This window comes from Camponotus floridanus, unplaced genomic scaffold (assembly GCF_003227725.1).
Source record: "Camponotus floridanus strain SB8 unplaced genomic scaffold, Cflo_v7.5 scaffold132, whole genome shotgun sequence".
NCBI lineage: Eukaryota > Metazoa > Arthropoda > Insecta > Hymenoptera > Formicidae > Camponotus > Camponotus floridanus.
The window spans coordinates 785,891-806,398 of record NW_020229251.1 but is presented as its reverse complement, the minus strand read 5'-3'; the positions used below and the strand labels follow the sequence as shown (position 1 = coordinate 806,398).

The window sequence follows — 20,508 nt, the reverse complement described above, 5'->3', positions numbered from 1 at the left end:
TGTAAAGAAAACATATAGTTGTTTTTAAGAAAAAATATGGAATTATTAATTGCAAATTACCTTGACCTTTATCTTAACCTTCATGTGACTCTTCAAGGTCAAACTAATGTCACCATCTTATGTTCTCTTAGAAATCATACAACTTTTGTCTGAAACATTTTTTCGATTTTTCATTGTTTTCCGACATATTTGCTTGAGGAAATTAAAATGAGACACCCTGTATATATATATATATATATATATATATATATATTCTATATATTTATATTGTTACTTGATATAAATTTTATATTTTTTGATTCTTGCATTATATTATGCTATATAGAAAGACATCTTCCGCAATTTTATATATTAAAAAGATTTACATATTAAGAACATTCTGTCTTTGTAAACAGCTCTGAATTCTTTTTATAAAGATATCTATCTTATATAGCTATACTTATATATACGTATTTATACACAAATTTAAATTTTTCTTGCGTGCACATTCACACATGCTTAACACATGTTCATATCATAAAATAAACATACAGAAGTGCATACATGCATATATTGTAGACATGTAAACATAAATGTAGACATTATATCTATAATATAATTTAATAACTTATTATATTAATGTTAACTGTTTGAGTCTTAAACAGATAATTAATATATATGTTTCCTACTAACTTGCTATCTCAAAATTAATGATATTTAAATCGTTATTGTAAATATCATACTGTGATTAAAAATAATAACAATCTTCAAATTTTTCTCCTTTTCAGCTCCAATTTTTTATAAGATTAGTACATACACTTGAGTATTAATTTACAAATATACTTATCTTTCATCCAAAATATGTATATTTAAAATACCTAATCAAATTTTTTCTAGCTACGTATATTTTATTAGATGTATTTTTTTGCAAAACACTTAATAATTATTATTATAAATGCACACAATATTAATATGTACAATAAGTAATATGTTTCTAGTATGTTGAAGACATCACTATTGATATTGTTTATAATATGTGTTATTACCTTGATATTAACATATATGTTTTCCTGAAATAGAAAGATATTGGACAGATATTCTAAAGCTTTGAACATAGGATACCATGCCACGTAGTCTGTTTCTCGTGACAGATATTTCGTGATATTCCAGAATACAATGGAATTAAGTTGGTTTGTTATCATTAAGTGGAAAGCGTCGTCTATAATTTGGGCACGATTCAGAACATATATATACATATAACTTTCAGAATTTAGATAACTTATAATTCTTCTCCAGTTTTCGATATCGTAATTGACTCGATAATATCCTGTAAAATAAATAAATAAATATATATATATATATATATATATATATATATATAATTCTTTCAATGGGATAATAATATCCTGTAAAATAAATAAATAAATAAATAAATAAATATATATATATATATATATATATATATATAATTCTTTCAATGGTTTTATCAGTACAAGTATCTGTTTATACTTTTGTTGTTATACTTTTATACATTAATAGATATTAACAGAGAAAATGTATCATAAAGTGAACATAAATGGAAATGCAATTTGTTTATTATATTAGATATAAAATCATTTTGCATGATAATTGAATATTTCTAATAATTGTGCGTATGTATATACAGGGTGACCCATTTTAACTTAGGCAGCCAAATAACTCGAAAAATAAGCACACTACCAAAAACTGGTTAGAATCAAAATTTCGTCATTTCGAGGGGGACGTACAATGACGTTAAAATCAGCCCCCCCACTCCTCCCCCTAGGCGGTGAGGGGGGGCAAGTTTGAAATCTTAAACGGGAACCCCTATTTTTCATATTCTTGTAGCTTATCTCGAGAGCTTTCCAAAACACTATAATTAAGTATCTTTTTATTAAGTACTTTTTGAGTCATAAGGCTTGAAATAATTTCTTAATTTTACATAAACCATAAAATATCTAGTAAACCATTCATTTTTCGATTATCTTACCTTCATACTTTTATGTACAAAATAATGAGAGGAATCAATTGGTGTAAAGAAAACACATAGTTGTTTCTAAGAAAAAATATGTAATTTGCAATTAACAATTCCATATTTTTTCTTAAAAACAACTGTATGTTTTCTTTACACCAATTGATTCCTCTCATTATTTTGTACATAAAAGTATGAAGGTAAGATAATCGAAAAATAAATTGTCAAAAAAATGTAATTGTCAGTTGCAAATTATATTTTTTTGTTCGAAACAATTATGTGTTTTCTTTACACCAATTGATTCTTCTCATTATTTTGTACATAAAAGTATTAAGGTAAAATAATCGAAAAATGAATATTTTACAAGATATTTTACGGTTTATGTAAAATTAAAAAATGATTTCAAGCCTCATAACTTGGAAAGTATTTAATGAAAACTAACATAATTGTAGTGTTTTGGAAAGCTCTTGAGATGAGCTACAAGAATATGCAAAAGCATATAAGGTGTCCCATTTAAAAAGTTGGAGCTGACCTTCACGTGACCTTCGGGTGGCTCTTCAAGATTAAACTAATGACACCATCATATGTCCCCCTTGAAACCATACAACTTTTGTCTGAACAATTTTTTTGTATTCGGCTTACCAACGGAGTTATTCAGGTGGCCTGTTTTAGATGCCTCACCCTGTATATATATATATATATATATATATATATATATATATATATATAATTTATGCATGTATATATAATAAATGTAATACATATAAGACATAATGAATAATATTTTTAATAATGAAAATCTTTCTCTCCAATATGTATGTATGATAAACATTATAAAATGTAATAAATTTATTGCAAACTTACCAATTTGGTGTCGATTATATATTATAAAGTCATTCCACACCGTAAATGTCACAGGTATGTAATCACACGGCTTCTCTGTTTTATATTTCATCGTTACATTGAACACTTTATAATTGTAATCTCGTTCCATTTTCGCTACAGGACAAAAATTTATTTTTGATGGAGACATCAGTAGCTGCACTGTCATAAATAAATAGTCTGTCTGCATTTGAGTGGACGAAATGTTCTTTATAACTTCACTTAAGTAGTGAAAATATGGCTTGCTAAAATTATAAAATTTATTCAAAATTTATTGATATGTTAATAAAAGGTATTATAAGCAAATATATATATATATATATATATATATATATATATATATATATATACAGGGTAGGCCCTTTTAAACTACGCACTGAAATATCTCAAAATTCAAGTTTAAGACAAAAATATTTCAGACAAAAGTTATATGGTTTTAAGGAGGCCATAAGAAGGTACCATTGATTTAATCTTCAAGAGTTATCTGAAGGTAACGTAAAGATCACTTAAAACTTTTTAAATGGAACTGCCTACTTTTTATTATATATTCTTGTAACTTATCTTGAGGATTTTCCAAAACACTATAATAAAATATTTTTCCTTTTCAAGTACTTTCGGAGTTATAAGGCTTGAAATAATTTCTTAATTTTACATAAACCGTAAAATATTCTATAAAATATTCATTTTTCAATTATCTTACCTTAATACTTTTATGTACAAAATAATGAGAGAAACCAATTTGTGTAAAAAAAACACATAGTTATTTTTAAGAAAAAATATGTAATTGTTAATTGCAAATTACATATTTTTTCTTCGAAACAACTATGTGTTTTCCTTACACCAATTGATTCCTCTCATTATTTGCATATAAAAGTATTAAGGTAAGATAATTGAAAAATAAATATTTTACAAGATATTTTATGGTTTATGTAAAATTAAGAAATTATTGCAAGCCTCATAACTCGAAAGGCAATTAACGAAAATTAACTTAATTATAGTGTTTTGGAAAGCTCTCGAGATAAGCTACAAGAATATGTAATAAGAAAATGTTTCCTTTTAAGAAATTAAAGGTGACCTTCATGTGACCTTCAAATAACTCTTCAAGGTCAAACCAATGGTACCACCTTATGTCCCCCTCGAAACCATACAACTTTTGTCTGAAACATTTTGTTTGCTGGGCTTAGTTTTTGAGATATTTTACTATCCAAGTTAAAATGGTCCAAGTTACATTATGCATATATATATATATATATATATATATATAAATATATATATATATATATATGTTTAATTTAATTAAATATATAATTAATTACATAATTAATCATATGATTTATAGTTTTTAGATAAATATGTGATGCAACGGTTTAAATTATAAAAGGAACGGTCAAACTTGATTACTTTCAAAAGATAAGTGTATATATAAATTGAAAATATGTCTTGTATATCTTATATATATCTAATGACATTAAAGATAAAAAATATGGAAATGATAATAGTAAAAAATGTAGAAATGATAATAATAATGAAAATAAAGTATGAAAAAAATGGTTTAAGTTTAAACAAAAATAAAATTAATTTAATTTAAATAAAAGTAGTAATTTTACTAGTATAGAGTATTACTTACTTGTCCTTTACATATGTACGGATAATCTGCCAAAATATCTCTTCAGTAAAACTCATTCGTAATAAACGAAATATACTGGATACTATAATTATACAATTTACATCAGAATATGAATAAGATAATAGTTATAGTAAATAATAATTAATAATTATAGTAAAAATACATAAAACGTTACATCACTGATTTCATCATCATTTGAAGATGTTATAGAGAAAGTTGTCTTGCGTAATTCCGCGCAAAAAAAGTAAATGAGAGGCGATATTGGTTTAAAAGATATAACAAGTTAAAGTTTGATCATTTTAATACTTTTCTTAAGCAAACTGATATTAAACACATTAATTTGGAATTGACAATTACATATTTTTTCCTAAAAACAACTACGTTCTTTCTTTACACCAATTGATTCGTCCCATTATTTTGTACATAAAAGTATTAATATAAGATAATCGAAAAATGAATATTTTACTAGATATTTTATAGCTTATGTAAAATTAAGATATTATTTTAAGCCTCATAAATCGAAAAGTATTCAATGAAAAAAAACTTTTTTACAGCGTTTTGAAAGCTCTCGAAGTAATACAAGAATGTAGTTATGTAATAAAAAAATAGAAATTTTCTTTTAAAAAAGCATTAATGATCTTATCCTGACTTTGATAAGATCAAGTCTATATTTTCATCATGTGTTTCCCTTCAAGCTATGCAACTTTCGATCAAAACATTTTTCAATAAAATTATCGGTTTGCGAGATAATCGACTGTATCACTTAAAAAGAAACATTCTGTATATGTAATATATTTTATATATAATTTTATATCCTACAGCTCCATTATGTATATACATGTGCATGTGTAATGAAGAGTATATAAAATTAAAGTTTTTATCAGTTATTCTGTTTGTCCTTTAAGCATATATATTCAACAATCTACGCATAATCAATTTTTAATTATATTATCATACCTTTAATGTAACTGTAATGTTGAAAATAAATGTCGAATGATGTATTATAAAGTGATGTATCATATATAGTATCTAAATGAAGAGAGTCGTGTTGAATTTGTACTACAAAAAGGTCCATCATCCGGGTACTTGGGAGAGTCTATAGAAAATAGTTTAAATGTATTTACTTAATTAATATTATATTTAACATACTATAGCAATATGCATTAGAGCTGTTATTTTCGTGTATGTAAAAAAAATTTGTTATACTCTTATACACTTAAAATATAGAATAAATAATTTAAAAATATAATATATTCATAACAAAATGATTACTCAACATATAACTTTAAAACTAAATATTTCTAGAATTATTAAAATATGTTATATAGCAAAATTATCTTATTACACAATTTCTATATTTATACATATATTACGTGGAATCTGAATGATTTTCGCGCGAATTTTCGAATTTTTTTTTTTTTTCATATAATAATTTAAAGTCAGATAAATGTAACATAGTGACTTTGACACACAAAAAATAAAAGAAACATAGAAATGTAAAACTATTTTAAATTGTATTATCTATGTATGTTGCAGATTTACTTGAAAATTAGCATTTTTGAAAAACTCATTTATTTTTGTAAATATAAAATCCTCACCTAATATTTTGATTTATAAAAAAAATTACCCTCTATAATGATAAATATTTAACTTTACACAGCCAGCCCCAAATGACTTGACCTTGACATATACTGCACTGAATAACATCCAAAAGGTTTTATGCGTCGCTCGTTGTTTGTTAAAAAGTTTTTCAATATGTTTAATCCTTTATAACTTTCAATACAAAATGTCTATTATTGTACATGATGTTGAAAAATTCTGTAAAACTTATAAAGCTTCTTTTGTTTATAACTGTTTAATAAACAATGAGCGACGCCTAAAACATTTTACTCAAGGCATAAGTGATCTTGACAATATTGTCAAGGTCAAGTAATTTGGGGGTGGCTATGTAAAGGTAAATATTTACCATATATACATATAAATTTATTTCAATATATATCAGTTTAACACAAAGCTTGCTCATTTTTAAAGAATATATATATATATATATATATATATATATATATATATATATATATACAGGGTCTTCAAAAAGTCCCGGAACGCTAAAATATCTCGAAAACGATCAATTATAATGAAAAATATATAACGAACAAAGTTGTAGGACTAAATAAAATGTACCTAATGATGATAAGACTTTGACCATGGATAAAATACTCAAAGTCATATAAAGATCAAGTTGACTTTTCTAAATGGAACTCCCCATTTTTTATTGTATATTCTTATAGTCCTTCTTTAGACCTTTTCAAATCACTATAATTTAGTTTCCATTAAGTGCTTTCCGAGTTATGAGGCTTGAAATTATTTCTTAATTTTACATAAACCATAAAAAATCTTGTAAAATAATCATTTTCCGATTATCTTACTTTAATACTTTTATGTACAAAATAAGAGGAATCAATTGATCTAAAGAAAACACATAGTTATTTTTAAGAAAAAATATGTAATTTGCAATTAACAATTACATATTTTTTCTTGAAAATAACTATGTGTTTTCTTCACACAAATTGATTTCTCTCATTATTTTGTACATAAAAGTATTAAGATAATCGAAAAATGAATATTTTACAGGATATTTTATGGTTTGTGTATAATTAAGAAATGATGTTAAGCCCCATAACTCGAAAAGTACTTAATAAAAACTAACTTAATTATATTTTTTCGGAAAGCTCTTGAAATATGCTATAAGAATATGCAATAAAAAAATGGGGAGTTTCAGTTAAAAAAATCAACTGAACCTTTATATGACTTTAAGTATTTCATCCAAGGTTAAATTCTTATCATCACTAAGTACATTTTATTTATTCTTACAATTTTGTTCCTTGCATATTTTTCATTATAGTTGATGGTTTTCGAGATATTTTAGCGTTCTGGGACTTTTAGAATACTCTATATATGTACTATATCCATCATAATGTTTGCTAGTGAGAAAAGTTTGCACTAAAGAATGCTTAAAATAACCTGCGTGGTGACATATAATCCAAGAAATGAGACAATAGCCTCATCGAACATATATGATGGCCAAAGTGGATTTTCATAATAAAAACATTCCTCTATTATTTTATAGGCCATGAATCGGGAAACTTTGATTTTAGTCGCAACAGAATCTACATTGTCATTGTAGATAATATCTGCTTCTCTGAAAAGTAAAAAAAATGTTTTATATAATGATTATTTCTGTTGTATAATAACACATAAAAAATATTGTATTTCCAAATTTATAATTAAATGATTCTATTAAATTAACATATTAATTATATGTATATTATTATCATTGTTTTATTTCTAAATGCACATTACGAAGTAATGCAACATGTTGAAAGCGAGCATCGCACTATATATATATATATATATATATATATATATATATATATATGTATGTATATATATAAATATAACTTCTTTAAATTTTGATAGATAAAGGTGAAAACTTTAATATAACACTTATACCTATACTTATATCTTAATATTATTATTTAATTTACGATTTTATATTTCAATTTGTAATTTTCAATTTTAAAATTATACAATAAAATATATATATATTTTTATATTATTTTTCATATAAATTGATGTACATTGAAGACACGTTGTCCAGAAAATTATTGTGGTTTTTAACTTTCAAGTTCAAATACGCATATTTTAGCAAATGAACTTTATCAAATGAAAAGAGAACCATTGAAATTTAAATATTTTTGCCAACGAGAAACAATATTTATTTATTCTTGTAGCATAAAATTTAGATTTCTAGAAGCGACAAACTCTTCGAAGGCGTTTCTACAGTAGCTTTATTGTTAAAGGTTTCCCCTGCAAGAAATTGTCGAAATGTTTAAAGAAATGGTAATAAATTGGTGACAAGACCGGCGAATATGATGGTTGAGACAGAGTTTCATGGAGCTTCATAGCTCAATTGATTAATGCAGCGTCGGTTTGCGGCGTGTAATCAAGTATTGTCGTATTGGCCTTTTCTGTTGACCAACGCCGAATGCAAACATGTCAGTTCCTAATGCATTTTGCCAATTTCTTGACAGTACCTCTCTGCCGTAATATTTCCGTCCGAATTTAAAAAGGTGTAGTGAATTATCTCGGCTAACAACTACCAAATAGTCACTATAATCTTCATATAATACAATTTTGGTTTCGGAGAGTGTTTTGACGCTTCATCATGGTCTAACCATTGTGAAAAACTTCGACGATTATCGTAGGATCCATTTTTTATCACACGTTACAATGCGATTGAAAAACGGATTATTTTGTTTGCGCAAATTCAATGCAGAACACACTTTAAAGTGACGATTCTTTTGATTCGGCATCCTTTTGTCGAGCTTTTTTGTTTTTCCAATTCGTTCCAGGTAATCAGAAACAGCTGACTTGCTTACGCCAAGTTTTTCCGCTAGTTCTTAAATCGATGTGCGTGACTCTGTTTCAACTAACACCTTCAAGTGGTCGTCGTCAATAATCGCAGTCGTCCAGAATTTTTCAACTTCAAGGCTCTCATCTCCATTGAAATTTACGGAAATCATCATTGCATTGTACGTTCATTAGCGGTTTCTGGACCAAATGCATCGTTATATTGAGAGACTTCAGCTGCTTTTGAACGCCTCATTTTGAATTTATATAAAAAAAACGCTGGAATTTGCTTTTTTATCATTCTTAATTTCATAGTTTAAATAAAACGGAAATCAATATCAAAATACAGTCATTTTTATTAAAATGTAGAGCAAAGTTTGGGCTTTTAAATTAATACAATATAAATACAAAATACAATATAAATACAAAAGAAAAACAACATGAAAAAAGCGCCAAATCTTAAACAACAAAAATCGCAATAACTTTCTGGACAATAATAAACTGAACTGACAATAAACGATTAGATATGTTTCTCCTCTCATTGCTTCAGACAATATAACTTATTTTCTAAAATATATTCAAATAATATTTTAAAAATAGAGAATACTTATGTAAATAATTTTAGTTATCAAGAATTGTTGTTCTCTTTTTCATCTTTAAAATATATATTTTTTTTTAAATTATATAATTACTTGTAAAAAATAAGGCCCAGATTTGTGATGCTTTCGTTTTGAAAATCCGGAAGTGCAATATGATTTATTTCCCAAGTTTGATTCAAACGTTTCCATTTATCGAACACGTACAATGTTATATTTTCAGCAAATTGGTGTGCAAATTCGCAATGCATTCTACACCACATATTAACTCTGACACTTTCATTTGTACCAGGCATAAGAGAAAAATTTCGGTTAGTAAGAAATAGTAGATACATAGGCTTTACAAGCGTATTAAAATGTGTCTTCGTCATGTTTTTATCATTCGTTTCTATTTTTTCTATCATTTTTGGTTCATTTGATAAAACTGTATAGTTTTGATAATGTTCGACAATAATATCATAGATGGGCTTATAATAGGGCATTATGGTTCTTGAAGATTCGGGCAAAGTCGGAATCATATGTTGGATTCCAATACGATCAACATACGTTGCCAACCTATTACATTTAGAAATATGAATTAACAATAATAAAAGATACCGCAAAATCTGATGCAAAAGTGGTTTCAATGAAATTGTATAAAAGTTGCATACATTTTAGCTGTGCGGGATTCGTAAAATGTCTATTTTAGAATATACAGGTACAAAATAAATATTTAATAAATAATATTTTAGTATCAAAATTTTAATGCGTTTAATAAAATTAAAATAAATATCAATATAAAATAGTATTGGAATAATAACTTTTTTAAATTGATTTTAATTGATATATTATCAACGATTTTGTACATAATTTTATACGAGTGAAAGAAACTGCCTATTTTAGCAATGGTTTATTAAATGAAACACATATGTATATATATCTTAGTTATTAGCAAAAATAGTATTATTTCTAAATAATATGGGTGTGTGTAAATGCACGTTTAAATGCGTATAACAGCATAAGTATAGCTTATATATTTAATTGTATGTATTATGTGCAGAGTGTTTATGAAAGTTGTAAGTATTCATGAATTAATCAAATTTTGATAATGATTTTTATGGACAATAAGGATAAAAAGAATTCATATAAACATGTGTCTGGGAATGTTTTCTTTCTAAATTATAAGCTTTTTTAAATATTAGAAATGAATTTCCTAAAGTTTAGTATTGTCAAAATAAACAGCGTAAAACTTAAGTGTTTGTTCAAAATTTCAAATTACATATAAACAAGTTTAAAAAAATATAAATCTTTCGAAATCATACTTATATTTTGAAAACAATTCGGAAATCTACCGGAATATTTGATTTCGAGTGTTGACAATAAAATGCTGTATAAGACGTGTATTATTGCTGACTACTTTAATTAAATTAATTTTTATTTGCATCTTACATTTTAATAATAATGATAATATTTAATTGCAAAATTTTTTACCAAAAGAATATTAAGAAACATATAATTAAGAATGGAAACATTTCAGATACGTATATGTCTATGTATAAATTAGTTTTTCTTAGAAAATACTTTTTAAATAGAAACAAAATGCTTTACCAGATCTTGTTCATAAACATCATGAAATTACTATGTATTTAACATTTTAACAGTTACTTACCACTGTCGCCCATCTCTTTTATAAAAGTTTTTTAAGCCTGTATCTTCAGTTATATTATAAACTAATTTTATGATGTAATATCCGGGGAATAGATCTTCAGCGAATGTATATTCGACAATGTTGTTCTCAACATCATACATAGTTCTTACCGGTGTATAAATGTTCGTAGTTTTAATATCATTCATAGAATAATAATTTGGATAATAAACCACACTTAGATTAATATTTTTTAGGGGTAAATATAATATAATGCTTGGTGTTAAATATTTAATCTGTGTACGTATACTGCAGTCGATGACAAGAATATTTTTTTCGATATATGTAACGATGATATCATAGTGTTGCGGTAATATATAAATCGAGATCCTGTTTAACTCTTCTCGAGATATTGTAATTATCTGATCGTCGGTTAAAAAAGCCGCCGCGACGATGATTGTTAAACTGCTACTTAACAATAGTTTAAGAAACATGATATTACTTTTTATCTTAGATATCTGTAAAAATATTTTTGTTAGAAAGTACAAACGGACAAATTAGACACAGCACTGTCTTTATCACGATATTTAACGGAAAAGAAGGAATTAAGACAAATATATAAAAATAAACTTAATTTGGAATAACTTACTCTGTATAATGAGATGTACTACAAATTCTAAGCAAGTGTATGTTTCGTTACAATAATTAGCTGCAATAAATTAATGTTTTATCCACTATGATTGTAACATGAAATATATATGCACACTTATGATTTCTTATTATTTCGAGAAACTTCTAAAGACTAATAACACTTGGCGATATTACAATAAATGTGTATGTCATATGTAAACACACACCTTCTGAGGTCGTTAACAGACAGTTCGATCGTGAAATGGTATGTAATAGCAAAGCACGGTACCGTTTTTCCCACTCCAAATTCGTGCTAGCGATCGAGCGCCGTAAGATGGCAAAACTGTCTATTTCGTGGTGGTTGAAAGCAAAAGAGACCGTTATGTAGAATGCAAAAATGTCTCTAAATATATATACTTGAATTCTTTTATACTATTTAAAAATAGTATATTCCTTTACCAAAAATGATAATTTTTATAATTTACAATATACATTCAAATAAAATTTTATTAACTATATTATTATGTGTTTGTAGCGGTAAATTGTCTTTAAGCAAGTTAATGAAAAAACATAACTTATTAACACTAGAATATAATATTACAGTATTGTATGTAAGAAAATATAATGAATAACTATTATTTTTTAGGTTTTTGTTCACTCTTTCAAATTTATATGGTGGATATTTGAATAAAACAATGGGAAATTTCTGAAATTGATCAAATTAATAATCGTTTTTCTCATAACGAAGCAGATTTTTAAATTAAAATTAAGAAAGATTTTTATATAATGTGGAATAAAAATATTATATACGCATATATATATATATATATATATATATATATATATATATATATATATACGCATTCCAATTCCCAAACTTTGCGATATATTAACGATACCGAGCTACCGATTATCAGCCACATTCTACATCGGATGCAGTTTTCTACGTCCGGTGTAGGAACTGCTCACACCGATTAAACGTTTCGCCAGCGATCATACCGTACCTATCGATTAATCGATTCACGTCGATTATTCGCGCACAGTTTATACACCGAAATCACACTGCACTCGATTTATTCTCACGCGCATATACAAAACTCATACCGTAATTCACGTTGCACTCGATTTATTCTCGCACACGCATACAAAATTTACACCGTACACATACACGCACACACACACCCATACACACACACACACACGCATCGAAACTCTGTACTTATTTTCTTTTGAATAAATATTCTTTCGTTTTTTTTTAAAACTAAACTGCCAGTGTAATTAACTTGCCTATACAGAAAACCGAATCCCGCATCCGACTGCGACTATCCGATCATCTCGCGGAAGTCATCCGTGACAAATTTAAGATATTAATAACATATGTTAATATAACTGTTTGTTAATTTGTTAATATTTATATACAAATATATTTAAATATTAATTATATGTATAGTATTTTATAATATTAATTAAACATATAATATTTTATTATGTACAACATTCGTAATTATTTTACATTATATTAAAATTATAATCTATACTGTAATATTATCCACTATTAAATGACATATATATTACACATTAATATACATATATTAATTTATGTGTATTAGCAAGTAATAATTAATGCGGTTCTAATATACATATATTGATATACATTATTAACATAATAAAAAATTTAAGAGATAATAAAATAAATAAATATTAAGATGTAATTTTATAATTATTGTGTTACTATATTAATAATTCAGATTTCAGCTTTTATTTTTGTAATATTAACAAAATATATTAATCTACGTATTAAAAAATAACTTTCTCTCATTTGCATAATTAATAGTACAATTTAAATATCTCAGATTTGCAGAACAATAAGAAAATCTGTAATCATGCGTAAAGTATTCTTATAATATAAACGCATCGGGTATCATTGAAGGATAATTAAAGTCCTACCCAGTATAATTAAAATCCTAAGAAATTAAAACGCATTTTATCTTGTATATTACTCAGCGACATAATGTCGATCAAAATCAGTGATAGAGAAGTAAATATGAATATTTATTAAAATTATTAATAAAATTATACCAGCAAAAATTCTAATTAGAAATGATAAATATCATTAACTCCAAGTAAATTTAAATGTTAAACGGAAATGTTACATACTTTTTCAGCACGATTGTAACTGTGATGAAATAAGACTTCCGTCTATTATATTATCTCCGAAACGAACTTGACTTAGTTAAGAAATATGTAACGTTATTTGTGTTGAATGAAGGTAACTCTTATGGCAGCTTATATCCGCTGCGTAGGTGGACTTCGATAAAGGAAGAGGTGAAATGATGCAAATGTATCCGAAGTTATAGGTGCCAGATCATGGGACAAAGACTGGATCAAGTTTAGTGGAACATGGATAGAATTATACTGGATTCTTACTTTCATGTCTTCGCAGCTTATAGATCGCACATACATTTGCGCGAGCAAACATGTGACGCGTTTACGCTTACAAGGTACAAACTCTTTATATGAAGAAACCCTTTTTAGTTGATTTATATAAAATATCAAAAGTATTTTAAGCACAATTGCTCCTGCTTAAATAATGACACTTATTATATCTAATTACTCTTCTAATATGCTCCGCATTTGTGCTCTTGACTCCAATATTCGAACAGAGATAATTCGAAAACAGGAAGAAATTACTGTAATATTTAATTTTGCTTAGAAAATATCTTTCATTCATCAATATAAGATCTCTTGAAAGGAATTAAATGTGTTTTATATACGATCATCAAATTCTTCAGAGCTTATTTCTCGAATTTAATAATATAGATTGTATTCTTATAAAAGAGTGCTTTCCTCTGTTCTCAATTTTTACCTATTTTACGCGCGTTTGGAGCATCTTTATTCCATCGTTATCTTTAGCGGCCGGATAAATTATTTTTCCTTTCGTGAAAGGAGGAAGTTGAGATTTACAAATATCATAGCAAAGCAAAAAAAGATATGTATTAATTGCGCCATTAATTATTCAAGTACGTAACATTCTACATTCTCCTAATTGATCTCTGCCATACGGACAACCTTTTTTTTCATTGACATTTATTAGGTGTCGCCGATATCGCGGAGATAAGGGAAATCGGAAATAATTTTGCCTAAAGACGTACCAGCTCTCGCAAGATCATGGATTCATCTTTGGAAGACTAGTAAATGAACCGAAGCAAAAAGCCGAAGGTTTCTGCTAACGCGGAGATAGGCACGAGATAAATTTTAACATATCGATGAGTTTTGTTGTATATATGTATCAATTATGCCTGATTCCATCGGACACACTATTCTATTATATTTGCGTTTCTTGGATTTCTAAATAATATAATTCGAAATTTAATACAAAATAACTTATTACATGGAATAATTTATCACACGAAAATGTCTAATATATACGTATAATATATACGTATAATAACTAAAAATTTTTACATAGAATAGAATTTAATAAGTTTTATATAACGTAAATAATCGTGATCAAAAGAGTCATGAATAAAATTATTGATCGTTCCTTCGATTGTAAAAGAAAGTATATTTGCATTATTGGCGCATTTTGTATAGATTATCAAAGGATATATTTAAAATGAATAGATAGAATAAATTTCGAAATCAACAATTAAATTACTAAATAAATCGCGATTTAAAATTTGCGAGAACACGCGACGAATAAATAAATCGGCAATAATCGATTGCAAGATACGCATAATTTTTATAATATAATAATCGAAACCATCAATAGAAACGCGTGAGATATAATTATCACACAAATGATGACGAAGATATTTTGGCACATTTGTGATCCATATTGTTTATGAACATAAAATTCACTGTCCAATTATTTGCAATTAACGTACGCGACTTTATACGAATTTCACGATTGAAAATAAAACGCATATTCTATTTCGTACATGATTAGCTGTATAAGATGAAATGAGCTCTATAAGCTTTAAAATATAATTAAAAATCGCGTTGTGGCCACATTTAATAGAAGATAACGGGACGAATGATTTTCAAAGTCCCTCTAATAATCGATGTAATTGTAGAGTTTAATAAGATTTAAAGAAGAAATAAAGAATCACGTTTAAAACAGTCATTAATAAAGTCGATCATCTTTCAAATTATAGAAGAAAATATTTGCACTACCAGCATTTTGCACGAACTATTAAAAAACAATATTCAAAGACGTGGAAAGATAAACAAATCTTCAATGTATAAATCAACAATTAAATTATAAAATAAATCGCGATTTAAAATTCGCGATAAAACGCGACGAATAAATAAATCGATAATTTTCAAAATATTCAATTGCAGATACGCATGTGGCATACCGGTAATCCGATAAAAAGAGGAGCGATCTTAAAAATGGAGAACGATTAATATCTTGATTTTACATTAGATTTTTTTTTTCGTAAGATCAATCTGCGAAGAAAAGTTAAGTGATCCATTGAATGTCGGGAACTTCACTGTAGGAGGGAACGAATCCTGGATCTTCCGGACTAATCTCGATAATAATGATTTCAATAATAAATCAACGACGATTATTTCTCGTCATTATCTTCAATACACGAAATTGATATGCACATAAAAAAACATGTTCGTCCATTATTAAGAAATATACTTCTTTATTGAAAATTAAATGAATATAACGACCTTTTTGATTGAAATGTGATTACGAACGATTATATTTATAAATAATAAAATACATGCATTGGAGTTTGTTTTAAATGTGCGAACACATATAATTTGGGGTACCATTCGCACACGCGAGACGAATCGAACCCGATAGCAAGATTTAAAAAATTTCAATTCGGACAGTGTGCAAAATAAAATAAATTAAATAATTTTAAACAATTAATTCTGGATTAATTCTCTAGATTCTTATTCTTATTACGTTTAAATTAATAATTTCTTTTCTTTTAATCAATATCTTACTGATATAGGGGTACCCATTCGATTTGTCTCGAAATTTTTAAGTATTCGCACATTTTATGTAACATTCATGTATAATTTTGCGTATATATAATATATAACATTATTAAAAATTATGAAAATACATATATATATATATATATATATATATATATATATAATGGTATATACCTAAAAACTAATATTTCAAAATGGCGATGGATGTCCTGCAAATAGTTTCTTAAAAGAAACTAAAAATTAATGTTAATATCCTTAATAACACCTAGAAACTAAAAATTAATGTTAATATCCCTAATAGCACCTAGAAATAATTTTTCAATAGAGACAGAAATGTATTTTCTGACATGAGACTTTATTTATAATATTCACGAATATATGTCAGAAAACAAAATGCATTTTTTATTTATTTGAAAGTAATTTTAATAGAATAATGAGAATGTTACGATTAAAATAAGATCAAACACGATATAAGTGACATAAATTTAGTTAAATATATAATTATAAAACTTGTATTATCAGACTAATTAAAAATTACCCGATTTACGCCGTGTTTGATATCATTTTAATCGCAAAAATCTCATGAATTCATTGAAATTATTTTCAAACCGATGGAATTAAAAATAAAAGTTTCAATTTTTATTTTATAAGATGTTTACATTTTCGTGAATTGCAAATGAATAGAGGAAGCGAAGAAATCGATTGTAAAAGACTTCGGAACTCTTTGATGATAGGTCATCTCGCTCGCTTTCTACTCATAGTCTTGTTTTCTCTGTCACACTTGACAATCGTGATAGACAGCTCGAAAAGATAAGCGAATCCAAGAATCGAGAGCGAGCGAGACAGTAATAGATGCGAGCGAGACAATAATAGGAGCGAGCGAGACAATAATAAGAGCGAGGGAGACAATAATAGATACGAGCGAGAGAAAAATAATAGTGTGAAAGGAAGATCCGATTCTCGAGCTCGAATCCTCGTTTCTCGTGCTATTTCTATCTCATTCGCTCTTTTTGTTATTTTGCTCGTTTTTATTACCTCGCTTCCTCATGTAATTCTTGCATCACTTTTATACATACATACGTCCATACATACATCCACACATACACACACACACACATACACACACTTATATATATATGCTTACAGATTATATATTTTACCAGATTTTACCGGTTTGCATGTGCGCTCTAGTTATTAATTAAAAAATACTTTTTAAAAAATATTTATCCTAGAGGCGATTCATTCGTGGACTGTTAGTTTTTAGAAATATTTCATACCAGATGCGGTTTGCATGTGCGCTCTGGTTATTAAAATATTTATTTCAGAGGCGATCTATTCGTGAGCTGATAATTTAAAAAAGTCCAGAGGCGATCTAATTCGTGTGCTGATTGTTTTTAAAAATATTTCATACCAGATGCGGTTTGTATGTGCGCTCTGATTATTAAAATATTTATTTCAGAGGCGATCTATTCGTGAGCTGATAATTAAAAAAAATCCAGAGGCGATCTAATTCGTGTGCTGGTTGTTTTTAGAAATATTTCATACCAGATGCGGTTTGCATATGCGCTCTGGTTATTAAAATATTTATTTCAGAGGCGATCTATTCGTGAGTTGATAATTAAAAAAAATCCAGAGGCGATCTAATTCGTGTGCTGGTTGTTTTTAAAAATATTTCATACCAAATGCGGTTTGCATGTGCGCTCTGGTTATTAAAATATTTATTTCAGAGGCGATCTATTCGTGAGCTGATAATTAAAAACAATTCCAGAGGCGATCTAATTCGTGTGCTGGTTGTTTTTAGAAATATTTCATATCAGATGCGGTTTGCATGTGCGCTCTGGTTATTAAAATATTTATTTCAGAGGCGATCTATTCGTGAGCTGATAATTAAAAAAATTCCAGAGGCGATCTAATTCGTGTGCTGGTTTAAGAAAAATCCAGAGGTGATTTAATTCTGATGCTGACTATTCGAAAAGTATTCCAGAGACGATTTAATTCGTGTGCTGGTTATTCAATAAAAATCTAGAGTCAATTTAATTTGTATGTTGATTATTCAAAAAAAATTCGAGAAGCGATCTTAATTTGTGTGCTGGTTACTGTTAAAAAATGATTTATCAGTTACGATTTGCATGTGCATTCTGGAAGCGAAATTTAAACAAAATTTAATTCAGAGATTATAAAGACACTGCTTCAACTAAAAAGCATATTTGATAAGAATAAAAATCCAGATAAAATAAATCATTGAACCGATTTTTACATGTTATAAGAGGATTCTTATTATGAAAATGTGCTATATATTGCGATAATTCTTATGTAATTGTAGCATGTCATATAGCGACAAAAGCTAACAAATTATTGGAGCAAATTACACTGATTGCTGACGACTCTTTTTGATAACACCAAGCTTCGAATGTATGATAGCCTACCCGGCTGTGTGGTGTCTATTGGTGACTAAAAAAAATTACTTTCATTGCCGTTGCCTACAAATAATATAATATTTGAAAAGCTTCAACTTGATAGCATATGCTGTGGCTTTCCTTACACTACTATAAACTATAGCCTTAGAAGGAAATCCTTGTAAGGAAAAATATTTCAATAATGTGAAATGTACAAAGCAACATTTTTTTTTAAATTATAGCAGAAAATAAATTGCCTTTTCTAAAATGATAAATTATTCATATATTTTACATTTGACATATATCTTACATTTATCATATCTGATCAAGATATTCCAATGAATATCGTTAGAAAAAGACGTCTCAGTACAAATATCTCATTTGCATATATCAGAGAGACGAAAAAAATATATTATGGTTGCGTCTGCAAATGGACGATGAAATCTATTATATTATCGATATAAATCTATTATTATGCTTTTGAGATAAAGAATGTATTATGAAAATATTTATATTATTTATAAATTTTACGACATTACATCAATTTGCATAAAACATTTTATATTGTTAGCTTTTGATTATACTTTATTTTATTTCTTTCTATTAATACGAAAATTGTAAAATGCTGGGACTTGTTTCTTCAATTTACTGCGCTCTTTACAAGCGCTTATATATGTATAGTACTCTGCGACATTCTGTATATACAATAAAAAAGATATTTGCATATAACTTTCTACTCTAAATTACAATTTATGCACGACATTTGTTAAATCGATATAATCAAAAACTAACAATATAAAATGTTTATGCAAATTGTTTGCTGTAATATCGTATTCGTAAAATTTATAAGTACATAATATTTATAAATATTTTCACAATATATTTTTATTATATATATAAAAAGACATAGCTAAACGAGAGCAATGATATTAGAATTATGTTTAAATATGTACGCAGTAAAGACAGATCTATGCTCTAAATTGCTTGTGCGAGACGATAGAGTGAAAATGCAACATATTTTTTGTTTCAATAAATACAATTAACACAATATAAAAAAAAGTTTTCATATTGCTCTTTCCAAAATATGCATGTCTTTTTATATTAAATAAGATTGTCGGTAACATAACTATAAGTGTTGGTAATGAACCGACACTTTTAGTTATGTTAAAATGAGGGCGCCTACCCGTCGAAGTTCGGCTGAGACTCCGGCATCCCCTTAACGCAAAACGTTTGCATATATTAAATAAATTTCTAATATAAATAAATTTTGTAGTCTCTCTCTATCTATTAAGTATAATTAGTCATTAAAATAAATTACTAGATATTATTTATGCTTGTCAATTGTTTAATTAATTTTTAATTATTATTATTTAAGACAATTTTTTTATTTCAATTTCAATATTTATAGCATTTAA

At 26.8% G+C, this 20,508-nt stretch overlaps 1 protein-coding gene across 2 annotated transcripts in view; it reads right to left on the bottom strand.

Moving 5' to 3' along the window:
* Positions 1 to 20,508, bottom strand: part of LOC112637106 (aminopeptidase N-like) — a 54,157-nt gene that overhangs the window by 3,267 nt on the left and 30,382 nt on the right. The window contains exons 1-8 of one of the 2 annotated variants that reach the window (XM_025406089.1): positions 11,758 to 11,879; positions 11,133 to 11,626; positions 9,581 to 10,039; positions 7,500 to 7,677; positions 5,436 to 5,574; positions 4,479 to 4,560; positions 2,834 to 3,096; positions 1,026 to 1,306 (exon numbers count right to left, since the gene is read on the bottom strand). In XM_025406089.1, coding sequence (XP_025261874.1) covers positions 1,026 to 1,306; positions 2,834 to 3,096; positions 4,479 to 4,560; positions 5,436 to 5,574; positions 7,500 to 7,677; positions 9,581 to 10,039; positions 11,133 to 11,602 — 1,872 coding nt within the window. In that variant the 5' untranslated portion in view covers positions 11,603 to 11,626; positions 11,758 to 11,879. Of the gene's footprint in view, positions 1 to 1,025; positions 1,307 to 2,833; positions 3,097 to 4,478; positions 4,561 to 5,435; positions 5,575 to 7,499; positions 7,678 to 9,580; positions 10,040 to 11,132; positions 11,627 to 11,757; positions 11,880 to 20,508 lie in introns of those variants that run through there. The other variant, XM_025406090.1, reaches the window with a different exon arrangement.